The 24,440-nt window shown below is 40.1% G+C and overlaps 1 protein-coding gene across 1 annotated transcript; it reads right to left on the minus strand.

The window, feature by feature from the left end:
- Positions 1–1,410: 1,410 nt before the first annotated feature.
- On the minus strand, positions 1,411–23,012 carry wapla (WAPL cohesin release factor a). The gene is made up of 20 exons (XM_084021727.1): positions 22,735–23,012; positions 21,675–22,082; positions 20,796–21,507; positions 19,320–19,627; positions 18,996–19,126; positions 18,396–18,491; positions 17,572–17,733; positions 16,753–16,889; positions 14,961–15,072; positions 11,302–11,532; positions 10,445–10,556; positions 10,192–10,289; positions 9,834–9,910; positions 9,174–9,349; positions 8,767–8,882; positions 8,411–8,641; positions 7,637–7,853; positions 4,546–4,634; positions 4,350–4,445; positions 1,411–3,407 (listed from the first exon to the last, which is right to left on the minus strand). The coding sequence occupies exons 2-20, from the start codon at positions 22,054–22,056 to the stop codon at positions 3,342–3,344; spliced, it is 3,549 nt and encodes a 1,182-aa protein (XP_083877853.1). The 5' UTR covers positions 22,057–22,082; positions 22,735–23,012; the 3' UTR covers positions 1,411–3,341.
- Positions 23,013–24,440: the final 1,428 nt, after the last annotated feature.

Genomic DNA, 24,440 nt, shown 5'->3' on the forward strand with positions numbered 1-24,440 from the left:
CCAGTAGGCAACACCACTGATGAGAAGATACGTACATGTGTGTGTGAGTGTGTGTGCACTAGTACACAAAATATATGTGGGTGTGTGCACTTCACTTGCTACTGCGGTTTGGAAGCTGAGTACTCACACCACCTAGTGGCACCCAGCCCTCGTTCTACCTTCGGAGATAACGGCAAGAAGATGAAAAGATAAAATAATCAATATTTACACATTTAGCTCAGTCACCCAGTCAACCGTCCAATTCATATCAAAGCAAACATGCGATGGAACATTAAAAAAAAAAAGTATTCACATGTTTTTGTTGTTGTTGACAACACAGAAACAAGAAGACAACAGGTGATGAAAAAGTAAAACAGCATGTGCACCCGGGAGAGGCGAGTCTGAGCAGACAAATAAGTTGAGTTAGGTGAAAATGCATCCAGAGACTGAGGGAGATGAAAGGATGAATGGTGGGGGACCGCTGCAACATTCAGCTGCAGTCCTCCCCCTCAGGCTGTGCAGCTTCACCGACAGCCTTCTGATTGGCAGGTGGAAAACTTTAATCCCGTGTTCTGCATCCTTTTCTCCCTTATTCTTCCCTCCCTCACATTTTCTCTCGGTGGACGACATGTTATCATTCTTGTAAACCTATAGGCAGCGCTGTGTTGCGCCCCCCCCCCCCTCCCCATGCCACTGATCATCAGAGAGCAGCACCCTCTCTGCCTTTGACGGCCTACAACTGAAGAAATGTCATGTATAATGTATAGAGGCGGATGAAAGGCGGAGGTGCTGCACTACCACCTCAGTCTAATCATATATTTACATGCAGCGCGATGAGACATAAAGACATAATTACATGTTATTTGCACAATGTTTACCAAACATGTTCCCCGGCAGTAAAACCAGTGTGTGTCCGCTTGTTGTATCACAGTTGACACAGCTGTCGCCTGCGTGAAATCAGTGTTGCCAGATAGCATTTTGCCGCATTCCCCAGGCTCCCCCGAGCTATTTGTAAGTTTGACTCGGCTAGCGACTGCAACAAGAATCTTTTGTTTCCATTATGCAGCAGTCAGTCAAGCTGAGGGGCCGTGTCCACAAACTGTCACCGCTGAGTGCTGTTAAGTATACGGACCACGCTTTGGACTCTCACTCCATCCCAGCCAGTTTGTCAGGGATGAGAGAGAAGGGGGGGGGGGGGGCATCCCTCACCACACAAACTATCACTTAAAGCCTTGAAGGGTTACAGGCACAGACGTAAGCTGGGATACCAAGTTAAGCATTCAGTGGCAGCCACATGCATGAATACCAAAAAGGAAAGTAAAGTCCATGCCTGCTGTCTGGTGAGGTGGTTTGCCTCCCGGAGCACCCGGTGCATAAAAACACTAAAAAAATAAATAAATTTAAAAAAATCAATGAAGAAAACACATAGGGGGGTGTACTGAAAGTAGCAACTTTTTTTTTTCCTTTTTGAGATACAACTATTTACATGTAACCAAAGACAATGTCCTTGAAACAGGTACAAACATTTTTTTTTCTTCCTCTTCCTGCAATTTTTGTTTTTCCAAATGACAACTCAGAAATATTATATAAAATAAAAATATCAGCTTCAGGGAAAAAAGTAGTCTAAGCATTTTTTTTTTTTAAATGTCCATTAACCACTATGTACAGGAGTATTTACATTCCAAAATTCCATTCAGACCAGAACTTTGCAAAGTAATTAACAGTGAACACGGTTGCAACCATGTTCACTGCAGCCCTACAAACCAGATAGAACTAATCTGCTTATACAGGTATGGCTGTCATTCAAATCAGTGATCGTACATGTGAGCAGTACAAGACAGAGGCGTTTTGAAGGTTCATGTGCATCATTACAGGTCAAATGACACCAATAGAATAAATAAATGGGAGCTTATGGATGTTGTCCACTGCAGACAGATCCTGATACAATGATTAAAACATGAAGCTACAGGTGGCTGGACATACAGAAACATGAAGCCATCAGGAAATCCCCCCCACATCCATAAACATGAGAATTAAAAAAATGACTTCCCATTTAATAAATGCAGCAAGTTTTGATTAATTTTGCACATTTAAACCAAACCCATAATTCAGCTAAATTGGGAACATACATGTAATTATGCCCAGCCACTGAGCTCTGTCACATGAGATATATTTTAATAAAACATGATGTGAAACTTTAGACACAAATGGCATCTCACTAGTCTATGCATTTACAAAAGGAGAAAACATTAAATTAAATACATTTAAAAAAAAAAAAGGAAAACGTCATTACTAATTCAAAAGGAAGCACAACTATTTTTTTTGAGTAATTCATCACATCCGTTATACCTGTGAGTTTCAATGCATACTGTAATTACATACGCTTGAATTAACTGGAATTTAAATAAGCTAAACAAAGACATGACCAAATTGATAATGGGTGAGAAGGAAATCTAAAATTCACAATCGCAATTCCCAAGTGCCATTATCAATCAAATAAAGAAATTCAGCATGTCACGCAGTCCTGATTTATTTAAAAGTAATTCATAACTTGGGTGGGGAAAAAAATGCCCTCAAGGAAAAACATAAAAATCTAAAAAGAGAATGCTTACATGACGGGCACAATGAGAACATAAAAATCAAGGATTAAAAATACTCTCCTTCCCTTAAACATTCAAGCCAACTGCAAACATTTAGGTAAATCGATGTATGCATTCAAAATCATTCCACGCAAGTTTACACACACAGAGACGTCATTCTAACGTCCATGAAAATGATTGTTTTTCATGCTAATCACTGATTTCATCCTTGGCTTTGATGTGGATCAGTAGAGATTAAAATGTAATGATCCATAAAATGTGATTCAGAGGTTCACACTCCAGTTCAGAGACCAGGAATCGACAGCAGGCGGCGGGACAGGAGACTCCACTTCAGTGGCCTGTCACTGTCGGACCTTTAGGGATGTTTCAAGAAGAGGTCTGCTTCGAGCCCATCTTCGTATTTGACATTCCAGAGTATTTCTGAAACTTTAGCCTAGCCTCCGCCCGATTCCCGGTAACCGGAGGATGAATCTCGCTCTGACTCTGAATGTGGTGTTTGTAGACTGGAACTGCATGTCTGTCAGCTAGGAGGGCTTTGGTTCAGGCTGTGCTCCAGGGAGGGACTGAAACTTGTATATTGGGTGTTCACGTGCCTTTATCGGTAGCAACTCAAAGTGATCACAGCATCGAGTGATCTGGTGAAGTCAAAGGAATGCTGCAGAGTCTCCAATGACCCCTTGTGGCTCCTGTTGGGTAAGGGGCACCAGAAGAGCCTGGGATCCCTTTAATGTGCAGAGTGTGAGTTCCCTGTCTGGCTGTCTGTTAACAGTGCTCCAGGTAGTCGATGACCCGCGTGATGGACTTCTGTCCTGTGGTGCCCATCGCACACTGTGTGCAGAGACAGAATCAGAAAAACAAGTGTGAGAGTGCGAACGTGTTCTACTCTACTTATGAGGACTTGAGGCGCAGACAGTGGGGATCTTGGAGCTTCTGTTCACTAGAAAAGGCAATATTTCTGAAACAGATGGCTCCCGTCTTCAGCTCTGACAGGATGAGTCACTCTCAAATTTGCTGCAAAATGCACATCTGGGACTTTGTAATCGTTCAGTTTAATATTAATGCTTTACTCAGTTTGAAATGATCCTTTATACAACTACTTGAATTATTCTGCTTGAATGGACAAGAATCATATTTAATTGATAATGTGTCGGTCACGTTTCCTTTAATGGCACATTACTGCCACAAAAGCCTTATAATAGCACCACTGGAGGCTGTATTTTAGACCAGCTGAGAAGCTATTGAGACATTTTAAACGAGTGACAATCACAAAGCCTTTTCATATATTGGTTTTTACAGCCACTTCAGACATTACGCATTCCTGAATCTCTGTTTTTAATGAAATAAAAGCTTCGATTTTCCACTAAATTATAGTGTTTTCTCAGAAAGGACCTGAATGGAGGCACTGGGGGGAAAAAAACGAGCGCAAAGACTGCAATTATATTCAAAACTACAAAGAAATGTGGAATTACTGGTCCTCAAAATGTTTATTCGATCCCAGTCTCAACACTGCAGAAAAATGTGCTTCTCCAATTCAAGGACGTTTTGTAATTTGAAGACAATTTGTCTGGGGCTAGCTTCTCATCAACAACAAATAAATACACCTCTGATGTCAGTTTGAAAATTAGGGCGTCTTTCAGGAAGGAAATTGATTCATTTTTGTCATAATAGCACAATATTAGAATTGAATTAATTGAAACATTCTTTTATCATTACGGCGGCGGCATCTTCATGCAATGCTAATGGCAGGTCCGTCTTGAGAGCCATACTCACAGTGAGGTTCATGAAACTCAAGAACTTCTTCAGCATTTCTGTCATGATGGAGAAATCCCCTTTAGGTAGATGCTCTCTCACAGTAGTCACATTTATCTGAAGGGGGCAGAAAGGTGGGTGAGCAACGGCATGAATATCTTCCATGTATGAATAATAATCTTAAATCATATTGTGTATGTGTGTCGAATATTCTCACCTGGCTTCCCTGGCAGAGGCAGCCCAGCAGCAGAGCAGTGTAGGAGGCAACGATGCTGTCCTCCATATGCTTGCCTGCATGCTGCAGAGCTACAGCAAACAAAGGGAAAATAGGCACAATTACAGATACATACACCGACTCTTTTCTTGCTCGTGGTAACAACTTTGGATATAAATGTTGGCTAAAAGCATTCCTGTTAGAAGGACTTTGTCTGTAGCTGTAATTTACTGCTCAGTTACCCAACAGGCTGCACTGTGGCAATGTTTTCTTGCCAGACATACTGGGGATCCAGGTCACTGACTTGCCTTTAGGCACCTTACAAACAAATGCAAATTGGCAAAAATCTATTGGTTTTTAGCTCTTGAATCATACTAAAATCCAACACAATTCTGGGAGGCAGTGAATTATCTCAACCAAAAGTTTTTTTTTCCTTTTTCCTCTCCTCAACACAGCAGACTGGTGCTCAATATCTGATAATAAATACGTTTTGAATAAACATTTTGCATCAGCCGGTAAACTGTTTGTTAAAATGTATACAGGATGCCCATTGTTGATCCTAACACCCAGTTAATACCGAAGCCATGTTTTATGTAACATCTGTTTTCTTCATGGTGATGTGGTCAATGCATTACCAGCTGAAGATCTGAAGAATATGGTAGGTGAGGATAAACTTGAACCGTAGCTTTTTAGTTTTAAAGCTTCCTGCTCCATTTATAGTCTGCACCATAACTTATATTTTTAACCTCTCAGTTTTAACTGGCACAGTGCCTCAGGTCTGGAAGCCTGCTTAATTAACTCCACTTCATAAAAGTGGTGGAACAGCTGACCTTAAAAATTAGAGGCCCATTTCTAAATTATCATGCTAGCAGCAACACTAGAATGTCTAGTACAGGGGTCAGCAACTTTAGGCACACATAGCATAACCAATGGGACACTAGCAATAAGTGTGTAAGTGTTTTTTGGAAATGTTGAAGTGCCCCCTTAACCGCACGCCAAATTACCTCTTTCACAGCCATCGGCAGCTGCGTGGCCTGTTAGTCACAGTTAGTTTGTTTGTTGCCTTTCATCGCAGAATGGAAAACAGTGCATATCATTTCCAACCAGAGGGGGGTAAAAAAAAAAAAAAAAACATTTGTTGCGTTTATCACTGATGTACAACATGGGTAGAAGTTTGGTAGTGTGAATGACTTCAAGTCATATGTGGAAGGTTTCATGAAGTTTGCAGCCTTCTCGTAATGCTCTTATATGTAATAATGTCCTGATTATAGGAGGAACATGTTTTTTAAACATGTTGCCTATATGAATGGAATACTATTACAGATCTTTTTTTATGTTTATGTAGTCACATAATTAAACTGTTAACATGGCACTCTGATAAAAAAAAATGAATTAAGAAAAAAGAAGCTCATATGAAAAGCATTGCCAACCCTGTTCTCGTAAATGTTCAGCTAAATCATTCCTCTCTGCACACTTTGGATAAAAAGAACCACTGAGCGGCCATTCTTATTGATCTTTCAAAAGCCATTCAATACAGTTGATCATACTGCTTTTAAAGAGACTTCATTAGTATTGGATTTGATGGTAATGCACATACATGGTTTCAGAGTTACCTCATGGCCCCATGAGAGTGTGTGGATACAGGAAATGTTCAATCTAAATTTATGTTTCTCAAAAGGATCAATCTCAGGGTCTGTCCTGTTCACTCTTCTATAGATGATAATGCTTCTCCTGTACTGGCTGATATATACATCTTTCTGCTGATGATTGTATTTTGTGCTATAATGTGGATGGTTATCCTCTGCTTTTAAATCCTGTCAGTGCTGCTCTGCTGAATGTCAAGTTGCTCTCAATAATAATGAATCAGGCTCTTTATGCAACTATAACTAAATTCATGCTTTTCAACAGAACCAAAAATATTGATTATGATAATCTCTTCATCTCTACTAAAAATGGAACACAACTTTTGGTTTTTGGATCGATGAGAAGGTAACTTTTAAATCCCATGCCACTACACTGGTGAGCAGGTTAAGGAAGAAAATTGGTTTCTTCTATAAGGATAAGAATGTTTTCCTCTGTATTTTAGAACAACTTTTCCCATCAGTATGGGATTAAGGCAACATTTTATACATGCATGCTTCAGCTGTTACGCTCACACCCATGGATGCCAAGATTTATTGCTAGAGTTATTATAATACTCATTATTGTGAGCTGTATGCTACGGTTGGGTGGTCCCCCCTCTCTCTTTCTATAAGACGTGATAGACACTGGGTTTTATTTATTTATAAAAGGCCCGTACTGCATGATTAACCCCCTTACATTGCTTTGTCATTGTCTTTTAATGCGGGCCCTTATCAAACACGCTCAAATGATTGAATTACGTAACAGGTGCCAGCTGTTGGAAAATCAATTTTTTCTTATTGTGCACTGCAACACGGAATAACGTGCAGAACAATCTGAAGCTAACCTCACTTTTACCCTTAGGGAAAAGACAAATTTGACGTCAAATTTCACTTCCAGTTCTCATTTTATCCGATTCATCTGCCTTCAATTATAATTTATTTATTATGCGTTTCTTGCTGCATATAATTGTTTGTTATTTTTTACTCTATAAACATATTGTAAACGAGGTCTCAAGCTAAATGCAATTCCAAGTTGAAATAAAGGTTGATTAAAAAATTGTTTGTTGTGCTTGCTGGTAGCCACACTCAATGGAACATCAAAAAAGTAAACAGGTTTGCAATTCTCAATTTGAGAGTCAACCGTATGAACAACGTAGCTATTGGTGCACATTGAGTTGCAATGGAGTTCCTGCGCCTGCACAATTTTCTATACAGCATACAACAGCTCAACTGCAGAGAAATAATGTGGGTATTGAGGATCCAAATATTGATCATTATCAATACATCATTTGGACTCTGTTAAAAGCTTTATAATCCAGGTGTTCTGCAGTTTTGTGAAAGAAACCCTCCAACCTTACTTGAGGTAACAAAAGGTGATTGAGTTGTTGCCACAGAGTAATCTCCACTGCAACGTTAAACACATTTATCCTTTTACATGCACACAGACAACTTACAAACAAACAAACGTCTACCTTTATTTAGATCCAACTCTTCATCCTCCTCCTCTTTCTTCTCCTCCTCTTTCTTCTCCGTTTGGCTGTCGTTTGGTTCGGCTGCCACCCACTGGATCTCTCCCGACGTCTCCTTCCACTCTCCACTTTGGTCCGGTGCCGGCTTGGGCGCCTCGCTGATGAGGTCGTCAGTTTTAGCCTCAGCCAGAATGGCAGCGCGCTCCCTCTCCAGGAAGAGCTATGATTCAGAGAGAAGTAAACAGATGTGAACTCCACATAACAAACTTTTTAATTGGAGCCAGGTAACACAGCAGATTTTAATGAATTAAAGGGGATAAAGGGATAGCAGTTATGCATGATAGCCAAGGTATATATTTAAAGTGGGGTCAGAAAGCATCTGTGAATGCCAAGAACTCACTTGGCAGCGAAAGGTAACTTTAAAATTATTCACTATTTTAGTCTCAGGTTCCTTACAGGCTTCCACAAAACTTTGTGCTAATGAATCAGTTAGGCAAGGAGTTTGGTTAAAGTCATATCAATTATAAAGCTAAAATATTAATAAATTAAGTTTTTTATCTTGAAATTCAAATCCACAAATTAGTCTGCATCAATTTACAGGTAGTACCTCGTGTTCAGGCTGTCAAACTTCAGACTTAATTTTTTAAAGACTGCTCATCCCTACCCATGTCTGCTCACGTCTTTATTTCAAAAGAAATTATGAAAGAAATACCTATAGCCAGACCAAAAAAAATAGCTGCTGCAATAATTATTAATGAGTCCTGGCAAAATTCCTACCTGCACTAGGGCAGCCAAAGCACCAGAGGGTTTGGGCTTGACAGCTCCGTCTCCTTCAGTCTCAGCTGTGCTTGGCGGGGCCAACGCTGACGCTGTGTCCGATTGTGTTGGGTCAGCAGGCTGCATCAGGCTGTCTTCCAGACAGGTGTCGTCGACCACGTACTCCATGTCCACCAGACAGTGGCGGTTCCTGGAGCTATACTCCACAAGGTTAATTAGTAGCCCCAGACCCTGGTATACACAACAAAATACACAAATGAGACATGTACATACAAGCCCTGATACACACCGAGCAAACGTGGGTTTGTAGAATATCAATTAACAATGAGGTGGTGGTGTTTTGTTTTGCTCCTTACCAGTACTCGCACGTCAAAGCGTTGCTCCTGGGGGATGTAGCGTGGAACTCGGAGGACGCAATTCAGAGCAGTTACGTTTAGCTGCTCCTGCTCACCTGTCTTAGTGCTTCCCCACTCTGCAGATAAAAACAATATCATTATTAAACTCCACGCATACTAGTCAACACGCTGCTGAGCACTTGAAGCCTGGGTGGATACGGTTGAGGTCTATTTGAATAAAGTGAAATATTGATACAATCCATCACAATATTGAGAATGCAATAGCACATAAACAAACTGTAAGCCATAATACCAAGACATTGTCCAGCTGTTAATAACCATAAAACCATAAAAGATGCCAGATAAAAAGCAACAAACACCGAATAAAAGGCAAAACATAGTACACACAAAGTAGTAAATGAGAATACCATTGTCGTGGGTAAGGTTGAGCAGCACTCCAATGATGGCCCTCATGCAGTCCTCCACAGCCTTGCCCACATTACTGAAGCTGCAGTGGGGCAGTGTTGCACCAGACGATGACAGGGAGCTGTTGTTTAACGCCCTGCTGTATCGCTGAATCATATCCTCACAGTACCGCAAAGCTCTGGTGAATGCAAGAAAAAAAAATACTGATGAGAGAAATTAAAGAGCAAAGTTATATGGCAGAATTAGGTACACTTTGAAGAGAACAAGCACATGGGTGAACGACCAAGGAGGACGAGATAAACATAAGCAGTGACGACACGCTGGAGAATTAAGAACACAGATTCCCTTTATAAACACACATTTTGTGTTCACCAATATATAAATATTAATACAAGCTTTAGAAGATGCACACTTGTCGATAAATCTTTATTTGCTCCGATGAGATGCTTATTATCCTTTGCGTCAATGGGGTTAAGTTGTTTTTATTAACAGGCATGCAATTAAAAAACCCTAAAGAACCCAGAGGACACGGTTTAATATGATGGGTTCAATATTCTTACAAAAAGTACAAAGCTAAACTGAATGCACCGTTATATTTGTCAGTGGCTCGGTATAGGACCATGTCCCGTCAATAATGGCTCCAAGCTGTATTCGTTGCTCACCTGGCAGAGGAGACAATGAGTTGAGAGTCTTTGTAGGCAATCAAGTAACCCTGGTTTTCTAGGTTCTGCACTGTCACCTGTTGGCATAAGATGAAAGAGAGATCAAAATCAATAGATAGGAAAGTGCACTGAAAGGCTCAAGAAAAAGAAAATGAGGGGAGACCCTTTTTTTTGGTTCAGACTTTTGATCGGTGACATTTTATATAAAAAATATTGTTTCTTTTATAAACAAAGCCTTTAATAAATGGCAACAATAACACGTACCATCCTCTTCACAGTTCTCATATACTCTTGTCCTTGAGTGTCACTCATTTTTGACTCTGGTATGAAAGAGGAAACTTGACAGAGGAGTACTTACACTTTCAAGTACTCTCAGGCACCTCTCAGCCCCCCAAAGAGATGCTACAAGGTTCTCCTTATCATCCTCTTGGCTCAGGTTCTGCACACACTCTTTAACTGTGGTAACACAAAATACACAAGGCACAGGACTATTTCACATCTTGACGGATAGATGAAAGTCAACAGCAGTGGCATTTGAACTTGGAAAGCAAATCTCAACACATGCACACAAGCATAGAGAATTCTGAATACTATTCATCCCACACACCGACCTTTGTCAACAATGTGGTCCAATCCGCCCAGTAGTCGCAGTTCTTCTTTGAACCAATCCCCAGCTCTTTTGGAGGTTAGAGAGAGCAATGTCTCCATGGCCAGGTGGCCGGTCTACAACAGAAAAAACATGCAAAATTTGCATACACTTTTTGTTTTTAATTTGGCATGAAACTGTTTACCACCTTTTAATACCTGAAATCTGTGTGATGAGGCCATGAATACATGTTTTTATAGTTATTTGGTAATATTGCCATAGATGCCTGCATTACAATTTGACTGTTTAATCATCATTGCCACCGAAAATATAGTCTACTTCTATCCATTTAAGTTTGCTGAAAAGGAATATAAAAGGAGCAAATGTGGATAATGTTATGACTTTAATTTATCCAATAAAGCCATTAGTGTCTTTTGGTGCCCCTGGTTTTAATTTGTGACTGTGATATCAGTACAGCTCAACAACATAATCTTCATAAGAAACCCAGCCATTCTTCATATCAACTTTCAAATATTAACACTCTGATGTTCAACGATTATAATTACTTCAATTACAGCATCTACATGCAACCATTCATTACAGAGAACGCAATATATCTTCCACAAACAGGTGCTTGGTCTTTTTTCAGGAACAAGTAAGGAGAAGGAAAGAACATGGTGCATTAAAAACAAATGAGACAAGATTAACAATTTATGCTAAATTTGACAGGTGAGGCTTTTACAAAAACATTTCTAACAAAGCCATTTACGAATTTATGAAGTTTTACTTGTAAAAGAATCATTAAAGCTTACTTGTTTGAAAAATATATCCAGGAGGAGAAGCTTTTTTGGTTTTATTTAAATAAATTTAAGGACAACCCACCGTGATGTTTTCCAAGTCGAGGTGCTTGTTGTGCACGGTCTCACACAGCTTCCGGATCTTCTCCTTGACCTTTTCAACCTCCTTTGGGGTGAGCTGATCCTGGTGGGCTGAGTAGTCCTGGTCCAGCTCCAGTAGCTTGATCATAAGCTCAAGACAGGCTCTATCCAGATCCATGTTAAGACGATCCCGACTGAGAATGTACATCAGCGAAGCCGTGCACAGACCAAGGTTCTAATAGAATGATGGAGACAGACTTTTACAAAGTGATGTAGGTGGTGCCGTACGCACAAAAGGTGGGACGTGGTGATCAATGGTTTGAACACCCTGAAGAAGCTGAAAAAATGCTGAATACCGATCAACTACCATCGCATGTGTCCATTTTCACTTCAAATACTGAATTCTAAGACACTTCAGGGATCACTGAACTGTACTAAACTCCTCAATGCTTTGCTATGAATGTAGTCATTAAAAAATTAAATATTACTTTTTTAATAACTGCAAGCATGTCGATATTAAACATCCTCTTCATTAGCATATATTGAGGGGATGTGCAAGAAATTAAAACACACACCCGTGTCAGAATAAATGTAGCAGTCTTATAAAGCTGCTTCATAACATGAAGATCACACATCCACTTTTACTTAGGCCAGTTAAAAATACTCAACAGTCTGTCTAACAATGCAGATCTGTGTGTCTTGTCAGAAAAAAAACAAACAAAAAAACAATATCAGATAAATGATATGGCCATGATAAATTGAACACACATTAAAATGTAGATTTGAAGCAATGATGTTTGTATTTCAAAACTGTACAACTAATAGAAAACACTATAATAAAAGGCAAAAAAGCTTTTACGAACCCAGTCATTAATTTCTGAAATAACTATTAAAAATCGGATGAATCAGTCCATTTCTCATCTATCCCAAGAGTTCCCTTATAGATACTATCTATTAGAGGTGGGAATCTCTTGGCACCTGAGGATTTTGTCTTCATAGAAAGTCATCTATTTGTGACAAAGAACATTTTCTTTGTCACAAATAGATGACTTTCTATGAAGACAAAATCCTCCTGTTACAGGCAATGAGCAAATCCCTGGGAGAAACAGTATACTGTAGCCCAGCCATCCCAAATTAGCGGCCCGCGGGCCAAATCCGGCCCGCAAGAGGAAAGTATCCCACCGTTATATCATAGACTACGAGCAACAAGGACCAAAACCCAGATTTAAAAAATAATAATAATCCGTCCTCCGAGCTGGACCGTCTGCAAATTGCAAGACGAAAGCAAGACGCTGCAAACAAAAATCGATAACTCCACTGTTATACAATCTTTTTTTTCCTCTTGTGCACCACTTGCTGTAGTGCTGTTGCTTTTTTGTTGTTGAACAAACTGGTCATATTTTGTTGATCAAAATATTCTCCAGCGTTGATATTGGACTATTTTCTTTCAAGTGTGCATTTTTTATCTGTCCCTCAACACAGGCTATGACTACTAATCTGCTACTACAACCAACTACCACTGGTAGTACTATCATTACAATAATAATACTTCTAATAATAGCAGGAACAATAATAACATTTGCACATAGAACAATGTTTAGTGGTCCAACGAAAAAAAAAGAAAAAAAAAAAATTGGCAATCTGGACATAATTTGCCCCTCAGTTAAAACTGATTGGGGGACCCTGCTGTAGCCTATAGAAAAATAAAAAGCGTTCAATGCAATAATCAATGCAGCGTGCATTTCAACACATTATGGAACTATGTTTCAACTATCATACTAAAACATGGCTACTTTTGGTCATTGATAATAACAAAATAAACAGATTCATTTTTCTTCTATGCGTCATTAAAGAAAAAGCCGCTCTCAGTCAAAGATTAGAATAAGATTTCTCTTATCACAAAATCCTCCACTTATGGGTAATAAGCAGCGTATCCCAATGATATGCTACTTTATGCCGCTTGCATTTCAACACATTGTAAAAAATATGGCTTGGAATTCAGCTCTCACTGATCAGTGAATCGATAATGGTGGCAAACACAGCGTAGCGGTCTGTGTTGTCCCGGCACCGTGAGATAGTATCTTATGTTTCATACAGATACCAAACAAACTATGAGTAAAACCAGAGACTGTCCGTGAAACAGACAACAAGATTGCTGCTGTATTTATGCCGAGACGACGTTATGTTCAGGTTTTTATGTAGCAGCTACGGTGTTAGCATAGCTTACTTTATCAATTAACATTTAGAAAATAGATTTTTGACATTTGTGAATCGATTCAGAATTGTCCACATCGGATGCATCTATGAGTCATGTTTTTATAAGGGGACTCTTGGGATAGACGAGAAATGCTTGCAGATTATAGGCATGTGGAATAAGGTCTCAGAGAACACCACCTTCACATTAGGGCTGCAGCTATCGATTCTTTTTGTAATCGATTAATTTAGCACTTTATCGATCGATTAATCGAGGAATCGGATAAAAAAAAATTGCGTTTTTAAACAACCAAAACAAATAATGCATAATGAAAATGATGTGGCTGTAAAATGATCAAGCATTTCTAAAAAAAATAAACAGAGGTATTCATTCCAACTCCAAAATTTGGCTCCAAAACTAAGCCCATTTATTAAGTGCCAGTGAGAATTTAACAACAATACAGTTAAATCAACTTGGATAAAACATGGATAACATTTAATTTACGTTTTGTTTTGCCAGCAATGGCCCTTTCCTCTCCCTGCCCTAAATATGTGTGTATATAGTGTACTTCTTCTGTGCCATTTATGTATTTAGCTTTCTCTATCACTACAGTAACTGTTTGACCGTTCTTTTCTCTGCTTTGAACCCCTCCGTCTGTTTGGGCAAACACAACAACTCACGGCCAAGCGTAAATCAGGCTTTCCGATTGGCTGTAAAAGCTGCTACGGGAGCCAATACGAGCGTCCGATGCATAAACGTAACTCTATACGTCACTCGCAAGATGGCGGATGAGAAGTGATCGATATACATAAACAAAACGGATAAATGCGCCACGGAGACGAGGAGACATCTAGTCACACATTTTACAACTTTACGCATTCGTTTTGTTGTCAGAAATAAATCGCTCACATGGACAAGCAGGATACCGTTGTTTAGCCCCGATACTCTCTGTCGTTTACGGACATTCTGAGTCTGACTTTCCGCCATCGCGCCAACTAAATTCAGAATGAATGACCGTGTATGACGCGCTGGTGTGCTTCCTGAACAACGGTCCGTGTGGAACAATCGGATCCCTGCACATAGGCGCGTCATAGGAATTTAACGAGGCTTCGAGGCAGATGTTTTGCCTCGAGGAATTTTCATAATCGAGTTAATCGAGTAACTCGATGAATCGTTGCAGCCCTACTTCACATCTCTATGAGATTAAGTCTGTGGTCTCCCAGCACTTTTGAGTTATTAGGTAGCTAACTGCACCAGCAACATATCATAGTTAAAACTCCCATTAAACACTCCGATTCAAGTTTGGAACTCAACCATAAGAGAATATTTTTTTCATCCGGGACAAGGCAAACAACAAAAACAGAAATGACTAAAAACAAGGCAAACATTTGTAACATTAGTCTTTTTTTTTTGAGAGAGATGACAATGTGAAATTTAAGAAGCAGGTGACAGAAAAGACATTTACTGACCGGGTGTTGCGGAGCATCACTGAGCATGTTGAAGACCTGTGCCACTTTCCCTCTGGCCCGCAGGTGCATTCTGAAACTAGGCATGGCACACCGCGTGGCAAGGCTGATTATACTGTAGCAGCGGGAGAGGAAGAGAAACAGAAGGAGAGATGGATTACAGAAAGGTTGGGTCAAATACTTATGAATGAGACAATGTTGCATAGCCTACTTTGAAATGAACATTTGTTCATTCCATCTGGTATTTCTACCCCTTCTTTTCACCCTCTTCCCTCTCCATGTGTAAACAAATAAATACTAAGCACTACAGGAGGTTGGACTCCATGCAGCTTTTCCTGAAGTCAAGGTTGTCTCTGCTGAGTGAATTTGATTCTCACAAGAGAGAGAGTGTGTGTGCTTTATCAGACTACAGAAAAAACAGCTTCACCTCAGCACATTACCCCAACACATGGTGGAACCAACGTGAGATGCATAAACAGAAGAAAAATAAATTGGGGTACACAGATACAGCCTGATTACAGGGTCATTATTTTTGTGTTTATTAAAAAAGTGAATGATTCTGTATCAAGTAGTGCAAAACCTGTCACCATTACATAAGACAATTGGTTAATAAACCTGCTTATACTGTCTGAGGTCTCTTTAAAGACATTTATTTATATTGCTACTAGAGATGCAACAACACAGTTAGCCCACGGTTCAATACTACCTCAGTTCTTTGGTTACGGTTCTGTTTCGGTACATATTTTGTGCGTAAGGAGAAACAAAAATTGCTATTTATATATTCCAAAATTATTTATTTATTTAGCTTATGCAGGAAGGATTTTTTTTTAACATTCAGACAAATTCAAGGGTATTGCGTTATAAAATAAATAAATAAATAAAAATATTAATAATAAAACAAATAAGTGTTATGTTTGGCCTCTCCAACTCTGCATTGGTCAGTTTCTCTGCCAAGTGAGAGCTTGTACGGCTTTCATGCAGGGGAAAGGTTTGGAGTACTGCTCTTCATCTCCACTCCGACATATAGTGGACCGTCACAGTGTCCCGAGGGGGTCCAGCTATCCGTGGTCAGTGGTAGGCTCTGTGCTTTAACCAGTTCCACTTCAATCCCTTTCCGCATTGGTTTATAGAAGTCTGGAATTACATTAGTGCTGAAAAATGTGCGCGATGGCAGTGTAGCGCAGATCGAGCGTTTTGATTAGGTGACGGAAGCCCGCATCTCTAACTACGGAAAAGGGCTGCAAATCTTGTGCAATAAACGCCCCCACTGCACATAGCGATTTGATATTTACCCGTTCAAGTGCTCCTCTAAAGCGCCGACAGAGCCAATTCAGAGAGAAATACAAAGCATGGAAACATGAAATTGTATTGCAAAACCGAAAATACCTCAATTCACAAGTGCGTATTGAATCATGCATGGCGTACCACGGCTCAATATTATATTGAGAACTGTTGCATCCCTAATTGCTACCTCCAGTTGCTCTCCATTATTTTAATAATAATAATTATCATTCTTTCGTTTATTTAATGAATGAGCTAATTTCACAGCTTTGATCAACTAAAGCAGCTGTTCGTGTAATTGCTTCATAAATAGGCTTGGTGAATACATGAAGAAATAAAAAGTGACAGGTGTGTCATTCAATCAACTTAGTGAGGTACTTGGTACTCACACAAATCACTACCATCAGCAGGCCATGAGAAAAAATAACTATGTCAGAGCAGAGTTAGAGCATCTAAGTGCTCATCTGTAGAACTGCACAAAAAAAGGCAGCACTAAGTGTTTTATTCCACTTACCTAAGGCATCTTGTGTTGAGTGGCTGACTGCTCTTCAGCCCTGTCTCCAGGTACTCAAAATCATCTGTGAACTCTTGATTCTCTCCAAATTCCACAACATCATTGAAGTGCTTCACGTGCTGCACCACCGTGTAGAGCTGGTAAAAGGGGAAGCGGATTAATTACAGCTAATTGGGAAGGTGTGCATCTGTCCTGAGTCACAATCCACACACACACACAAATACACTAATACTAAGAGATAATTGCTCTCATTGTCGCAAGTTCCCTCTATTGCTTCCATTACCAGCAATAGCTGACTGTGCTAATACCCCTCATCAATAAAACCTCAGCATGTGGAGTTGGGGCCGGTTCAGCAGTTGACTGTTTGTTCACCAGTGTAAACATTCATGCTGTGTGCGCACTCAGCTCGACACAGGGAGGGAGGACCCGGATTTAAGATAACACCAGTATGTGGTGACAGCCCTGCTGAAGCCATTTTACCTCAGGGGGTCTGTGGCTGATCTGTAAATGACACAAGCTGGAGGAGAGTTCAAATGAACAGCTACAGTCCTTATTCCTTCTTCCAATCCACAAATAAGTGCACGTAACAAACATTGATTTTGTCATGCATCTAATAAATTACACCCCTTCACTATAACCTGCATCAATGGGGAAATAGGGCTTGGCTGAGTATGAAGAAGAGGGATTCAAATTACAGCAGCATGCAAACCTATGGAGCAAAAACTAAAACAAATAAGCATTTAGCCGAGAAAGACATTGCCTCAAACACCCTCTGTTCCTCAGCAGACGTCCAAGAACATTGGTGTGCTCCAGACTCACCTCCTTGTGCTCCTTCCTGCACTTGAGCGCAGTGACAATATCCTGGTGGAGTCGCGTGGGGATGGTCTCTGACTTAATGACTTTTGGCGGCGGTGGAGGGGCTTTGAACAAGCCATCATCTTTATGGGAGTTGCTGTCCTTGCTGCTGCTTGATAAAATTGCCTGCGGAAGAAAAAGGCAGAGAAATAGGGCTCAAACCACAGTAACAAAATCGGTTTAACAACATGTCCGCAAGATTTACCACAGCTGAATAGTCTGTTAAACAGACAAGTGTTTAATAAGTGCTGTTAACATATGTCAGATGAGGTAGTGCAAAGTTAAAAAGTACTTTTAAATCCTCTCTCTTATTAGCTCGACTCTGAACAAACATTTATTTCCATGTGGGGAATTCATGTCACTTGTCTGGAAAAACAACTATGTGAACAGAAAGAGACTATTCAAGCAATTAAAGAGATCTGCTGACTACTAAGAGACCAATAAACAATATCCTGGGTTGTGTCAGACAGTAGGGAATGTGGAATTCTGTTCTGTTTTGTGTGAATAATGAATGCATGCATTTCAAATGAGAACATTAAACTAGAGCGATGGAGAGAAACTCACTTTATATTTTACATGAATATTGTAGTGCTTTCACAAAATATTTACACAATGACATTCTTGATTAATAATAATCAGTAATGTTGATGTAATGACTAATATGGTGATGGTAAATACAGCCTGGTACTTTCAGATAATTAAAGTACATTGCTGTAATGCAGCCTTCAAACCAGAAAAGCCTTCTCCATATTACAATATCAAACACAACTGAGGCTGCAATAGCTTACCGGAGCAGTTTGGGATCGAGACAATGGAGGCGTAGGTATCTCTTCAGGTTCAGGTTGGTTCCAGTGACGAGCGTTGTACACAGCTTTAGCAGGGGACTGGAAACCAGTAAGAATTGGTAAGTTATCAAAACAGAGCAAAAGCATAAAACCTGATATAATGTTAGTGTACGTTCATTAATTTTCTGATGGATAGCTGCCATCAGAATGGAACCTCCATTAAACATCCTAGGTTCAAGTTAATGTTGTAAATTAGGACAACTAAAACACATTAAGAGTGCATGCTGCAATCATGATGATAGATTAAGACAACAGCGGCCTCCGTGTGGAGCACAACAGTTCCAAAGCAGCACAAAACATTTCCTGACACGCACGTGACTATATGTTGCAAGGACAATGTGCTTGGTTTTGTCGATGTAGAAACAGTAATTGCAAAGAAATGGGAAAACGGACCACAAATAACCCAAAGCTACAGCAAAATATGATGTAAAGAAAATATAGGCATTACACAACATATGACAAAGCTGAGTACCGATAAATATGTACCTGACCAATAGGTAAGCCCTGGCCAGGAGAAAGAAGCAGGTTATAAGACTCATTTACCTTTTTGGGTCCACTGAAGATCTTTTTGAGTCCACTTGCACTGTCCTTGGATTTGTCACTTTGCTTCCCTGAGCGTCCTTTTTGCCCCTCAGCGCCGCCAGGACTGGAGTCGTCAGAGTAGTCGAAAGCATCTGTCGGATAAACCAGATTGTTAATGCCGAGAAACAGGCATTCATTTGAAAATGCACTTGACCAATATGGCTTTTATTTTTAAAAAAGCATGTTTTAGAAGTTTCTGCTGCAAACTGTGGTGCATCAGTCTACAATATCATGATCACAATATCACCAAAAATTACACAGAAGTGAATTTGTTAACCACTTCACCTGTATTGCTGCTGGCCTGGCTGTCCTGAGAGTCACTGGTATGAGGGCTGTCCACATTGGAGCTCAGTGCAGCTAAGGCTGCAGCCGCCTTCTTGGCCTTCTTCTCTTTGGCCTGAGTGCACTCCTCATCGCTGTCACTCTCGCTCAGGTCATCAAAACCAAAGTACTTGATCTTGTAGCTACTCTTGCCTGCCTTGGCACCTTCTGACCCCTCCTCTTCCCCCTGTTCCTCTTTGTCCTCAAAGCCAAAAAACTCTAGCTTCGTCTCAGTCTTGGTCTTCTTGGTCTTTGTCTGGGTGGGTCTGAATCTGGAACATAAAGAGTGAAGGATTTGTTTCTTGTTTGTTGTTTTATTTTATTTTACCGGGACAGTGGGAAAGAGGGGGAACTGGACCAGGACAAACAAAACAAAAAGCACCCATTGAAGCTAAACAAATAACAGAAGATAACAGAAGTAGGAGTCCAAACATTTGTAACATAAACCTCCTAAAGTTTGAAAACTGTTCATTAGGAATATACCACATTTTTACCGTTTAGAAACCACTCAAACATGATGCAAAAGAGAACTAAAATGGACCACACAAATTACATGTGAAAATGTATGCAATGATATTATTATTAACATCTATCTAGATTTATACTATTGTAATATACTAACCCCTGGAATTTTGAATTTTGTTTTTGACTTGGTTCTCAGTCATAGGATTTAACATTCATCACTATGTTTGCTAGTTTTCTCTGGGCTACTCATTGTAATATGTCAAACGGATCCACCTTACAAACAGTAAAAAACATGTACAGATCTCAAACTTGCATTCAATTTCAAACTATCATCAAAGCAACAACTTCGACTTAAACAGTAGGTAACATCACCACGTACTTGACATGCAGTTTGAATAAAAGCATTGGAGCAAGTAACTCTACTACTTGAAAGCCACATCCAATTCAATTCCACTTTGTAACTGCAGAGACGGTATTACAATGCCACACTTGAGCTTTTAGACTGATTGTTTCCTTTCAAGCATCAATATTGAGGTCTATACAAATATTACAGTGTGTGTTTTGTTCCTCCGCGGCTGAACACATTTTATTTAACACAATTCAGTAATAGATCCAGTTCGGTTGAAGATAGGATGGTCACAGGCACACTGTTATAAAGTGTGAGTGAAAAAGCACTAAATAAGGGGCACAACAACCTGATAGTTGGTTATTTAATCAGAATGTCAATACCTCATGCATGCAAAATCTGCAATGACTCAACACAAAATGTATGGAGCTCAAAAAAACAATGAACAACTAAATTAAGTCAAACTAAAATAATGTTTGGATAAAACTTTTGTACACATCACCCATAGCGAAGATGAATAAAAGTTAGACTCTTAACCATCTTTGATTGAATTTTTTTGCAGACACCTTTTTCAGTAATGTTCTTCGCAACACTGGCTGTTAATATACATGGAAACTGAAATGACTTACCTAACAGGTTTGGATGGGAGAGTGTCTGACTTCTTCTTCATCTGGCCTGCTTCTCCAACATCTGCAGGGGCAGCTGGTGTAACCAGTTCATCAATGCTCCGCTCAATTGAGTCCTGGATGGTGACGTTGCACACTGATAGACAGGAAGGATGCAGAACCGTGTAGTCCCGAACCCTTCCGCCGCCCCTGCCTGCGGGCTTGGCTGCTTTTTTAGCATTGGCAGCAGTACTACTTGCGCTAGCAGAAAGGTCACTGTTGGGTTTATCATGGGCACTCACTGTTTCAGTTGTCTTGGTGCTGTTATTTTCAGCAGGCTCGGAGGACGTTTTGTTAGACTTGGTGGGTCGCAGGTATTTCTTGCAGTTTGAGGCCCTAAGAGTAAATGGAGAAGGGGGAACTTCATCCACTTTTTCTGGTCGAGGCTCTGTGGGAGGTTCTAGGTCAGCACTTTTAATTTCTTCCAATGGCAGCCCCTCATAAGAGGAAGAGGTCTGAAAGTCTCTGCTACCACCTGGTGCATGAGTGGACAGTTTAAGGGAGGGGACTACATTAGGAGAGGATGAGATGGGCCTCTGGGCCACTGAGAAGTTCTGATCACCAGAGTGGCCTGTGTTAGACATAGAGTCTTTGCATGAAGGTTTTTGGTTGCTATCTGATGTACTTTTGTACCTGGACTGGTTATTTTTAACATTCTCTTCGGAGGTTTGCTTGGCTGTGAATGGAGAAGAAAATTACAAATGGTTACATGAAGCAGATATGTGATAAAATGGGAGCAGACATGAGATAAATCATTAAGTGAGAGATTCACCTAGCAAATTAACTGTCAAGACAATTGCAGGTGTTGTGTATGTTGGTGTAGTTTATGTATTGCTTACTTACATGTGAACGTGGCTGTTGAGTTTGCAGAGCCCCGTGCAGAAGTAACAGCGGCTGTCCCATCGCCCTGCACTGCGGTGGTCTTTGTCGTGGACCCTTCATTGACTTCCGACTTGACCACGTTGTGAGTGGTTACAGTCTTGGACTCATCATCACTGTCAAACCCAAATGGGTCTTCGTCACTGTCGCTGTCCTCGAGCCTGGGCCTTTTGGTAAGCTCAGAAACGTCAGGTTTTAAAGGCCTTTTGGCCCCCAACTGAGCCTTATAGGTGGTCTCCCCCCATTTGGTGGTCAATGTGGGTTTTTTATTGTTGAAGACCTCGTCAAATTTCGAGTTAGCCTCCCCTCCCTTGCGGTTGTATGTTTTGCCGAATCTGGAAGTCATATCGGTTTCGTTGTGTTACATATTCCCTGTGAATAAAAGCAGAGGTGGTTCAACATATCGCCCAAGCGTGAATCAAATGAACAAACGTCAGGCAACGTACAGCTCAAATACTGTGCGACTGACGGGCAAGTTTAAGTAAAAATACAACCATCAAACCTCAGCATTGTGCAACGCTTTATAACAAGCATTCATAAATCTTCATAGTGGCACGACTAAATTAATTTATTTGTCGATAGCTAATAAGTTATGTGTAAACTATTGGTTAACAGCGCACCAAGTTCGCATGGCTAGCTTGCTAGCTCAGCTGCACAGCTTGCAAATAACATTATCGGACGTATGTGCTATACGATACAAAGCTAGAACAGTTGGATTAACTTTCGTAAAACTTTGACTTAATTACATTACACAACGTTATGCTGACGGGACAGTTAATTTAACTAGGTCTGTTAACCATAGCTAGGCCTGCTCCTGCTTGTAAAGTTACTATAAAGTTAGCTATTAGCCGTTAGCTTCAACACTGCTAAATTGTGCTAACGTTACTGTTTACCTCTCACACTTGACTGCATCAAGTGCGTGAAATGCTGTATTTGAAATAGGAGTAAATTATTTACCGTGAACATTTGATAACAGAGATTAAGGTTTAAAAATCCATCGTAAGTACAAAGGAATAGCAGTTACCTTTCAACTCCGGCGACTAGCTAACCGTCCGCTTGCATCATAGCCAGCCGGCGAGGCCTGATCTCCCACTCGCTCACAAACCAAGCGAGTAAAGTCCGTTCAAACAACACTAGAAATACATCTCCAATTCCAATATGTCCTAAGAGCAATGCTAGCTAACAAATAAAAACAGCCAAAACGCACACGAAGCTAATATAGTCTAATTATAGTTGATAATCCGGACTTTTTGCATTTTGTAGCGCGACTGACGGCCATTAAAATATCCCCTCCCTCCTCGTTCCCTGGCAAACACCAACGTAGTGCGCAGCAAGAAGATCACTGGCCAATCAGCGGCAGGGACCTTCTCTATTACGTTTGGACTCCGTTAGCAAACGTGATTCTGATTGGTTAAAAACTAAAATCATAACAAACAATAGGGGACGCTGGAGGTCTATATCAGTTGATTTAAACTTGAAGACGTGCCAGACGAGCATTCATCTCACTTCTGTGTTTCAAATACGTAGTTTGTTTCACAGTAATGTTGTTACTTACTCGGAGAACTTTACTAAATACCTTAATTGGGACATCGTTGGAATTTACCCTGTTCCCACTGACTAATACAAAGCAACGTCACTTTTAAAATTATATGTAGATATTATCTAGCCATTTAGCCAATTATTATCTTGTCAAGTTGACACATTATATTCATGCAAACAGAAACATGTGTTTATTCTTTTTTACACTGCAGCCTACTCATGCTAAAAGGCATGAGACGTGAGGATTAGCTATATTTTTTATTGATAATACTGACTCTGATTTCACAATATGTAACCAGAGCATGTTTTCTGGACAGGCAAGTTGCTGTTAATATTTTTTTTATATGTAATGGTTTCAATGTCACTCAATTGAAACCATTACTCAATTTTAAGTATCCTGCCTTGAGTGGTGATGGATAAAACAATGGGGATATAAAATGGACACTGTGCAAGGCCTACCACTAGGGAAAAAAACTTTTTTGTTGATTTTTTTTATTATTATTTTTTTCCCCTGTAATTTGAGTGAATCAACAGTTAAAACCCCTAAGGGGCATGAGCAGGATGTAGGGGTTGAATGTGTCTGCTAGTGTTAAACAAATGTCTTGTTTTACTACCTCAAGTTCTTCAAGCTCTTTCATGCTTTCGTCACTTAAATCGCATCATTGGAAGAGTCACTTAGTAAATGTGTGTTTTAAGGATTTGTCAGATATGGTGAAGTGAAACTGTGTGCACTCATGTGAGACTGAAGTGCTTCATTGAACTTACAGGTGCTTCCGTCACTTAACTTATACTGTTATTATTATTACAAAATAATAAATCAATGTAAAGTATCTCTGATTGTTCCTTGTTACAGTTTGTCCATCTTTTTGATTTGAGCTCCATTTTACTCCCAACTACAGAAGGGGACAATCCTTTATTCCCCTATACAGGCGTTATGTAGCAATGTCTGGGTGTAATGTCACCGACCGTCCAGCAGGAGACATGGTCTTACAAGAAGAAGTTGAGTGGAAGAGGCAAGTTGAGGGGGCATTGTAGACCAAAATAACTCCTGGAATGCATTAAACCAGCGGTTTAGGGTCATGAAATTAATGGTCAGTAGAAGCTGAGTATTCTGGGTGCTTCTATTTTCAGCCATCATCATGTTAAAACCTAATTGTTCCACTTATCTGCATGGGACATCTGCCATCAGCA

The sequence above is a fragment of the Eutrigla gurnardus genome (genome assembly GCF_963514095.1).
Source record: "Eutrigla gurnardus genome assembly, chromosome: 11".
NCBI lineage: Eukaryota > Metazoa > Chordata > Actinopteri > Perciformes > Triglidae > Eutrigla > Eutrigla gurnardus.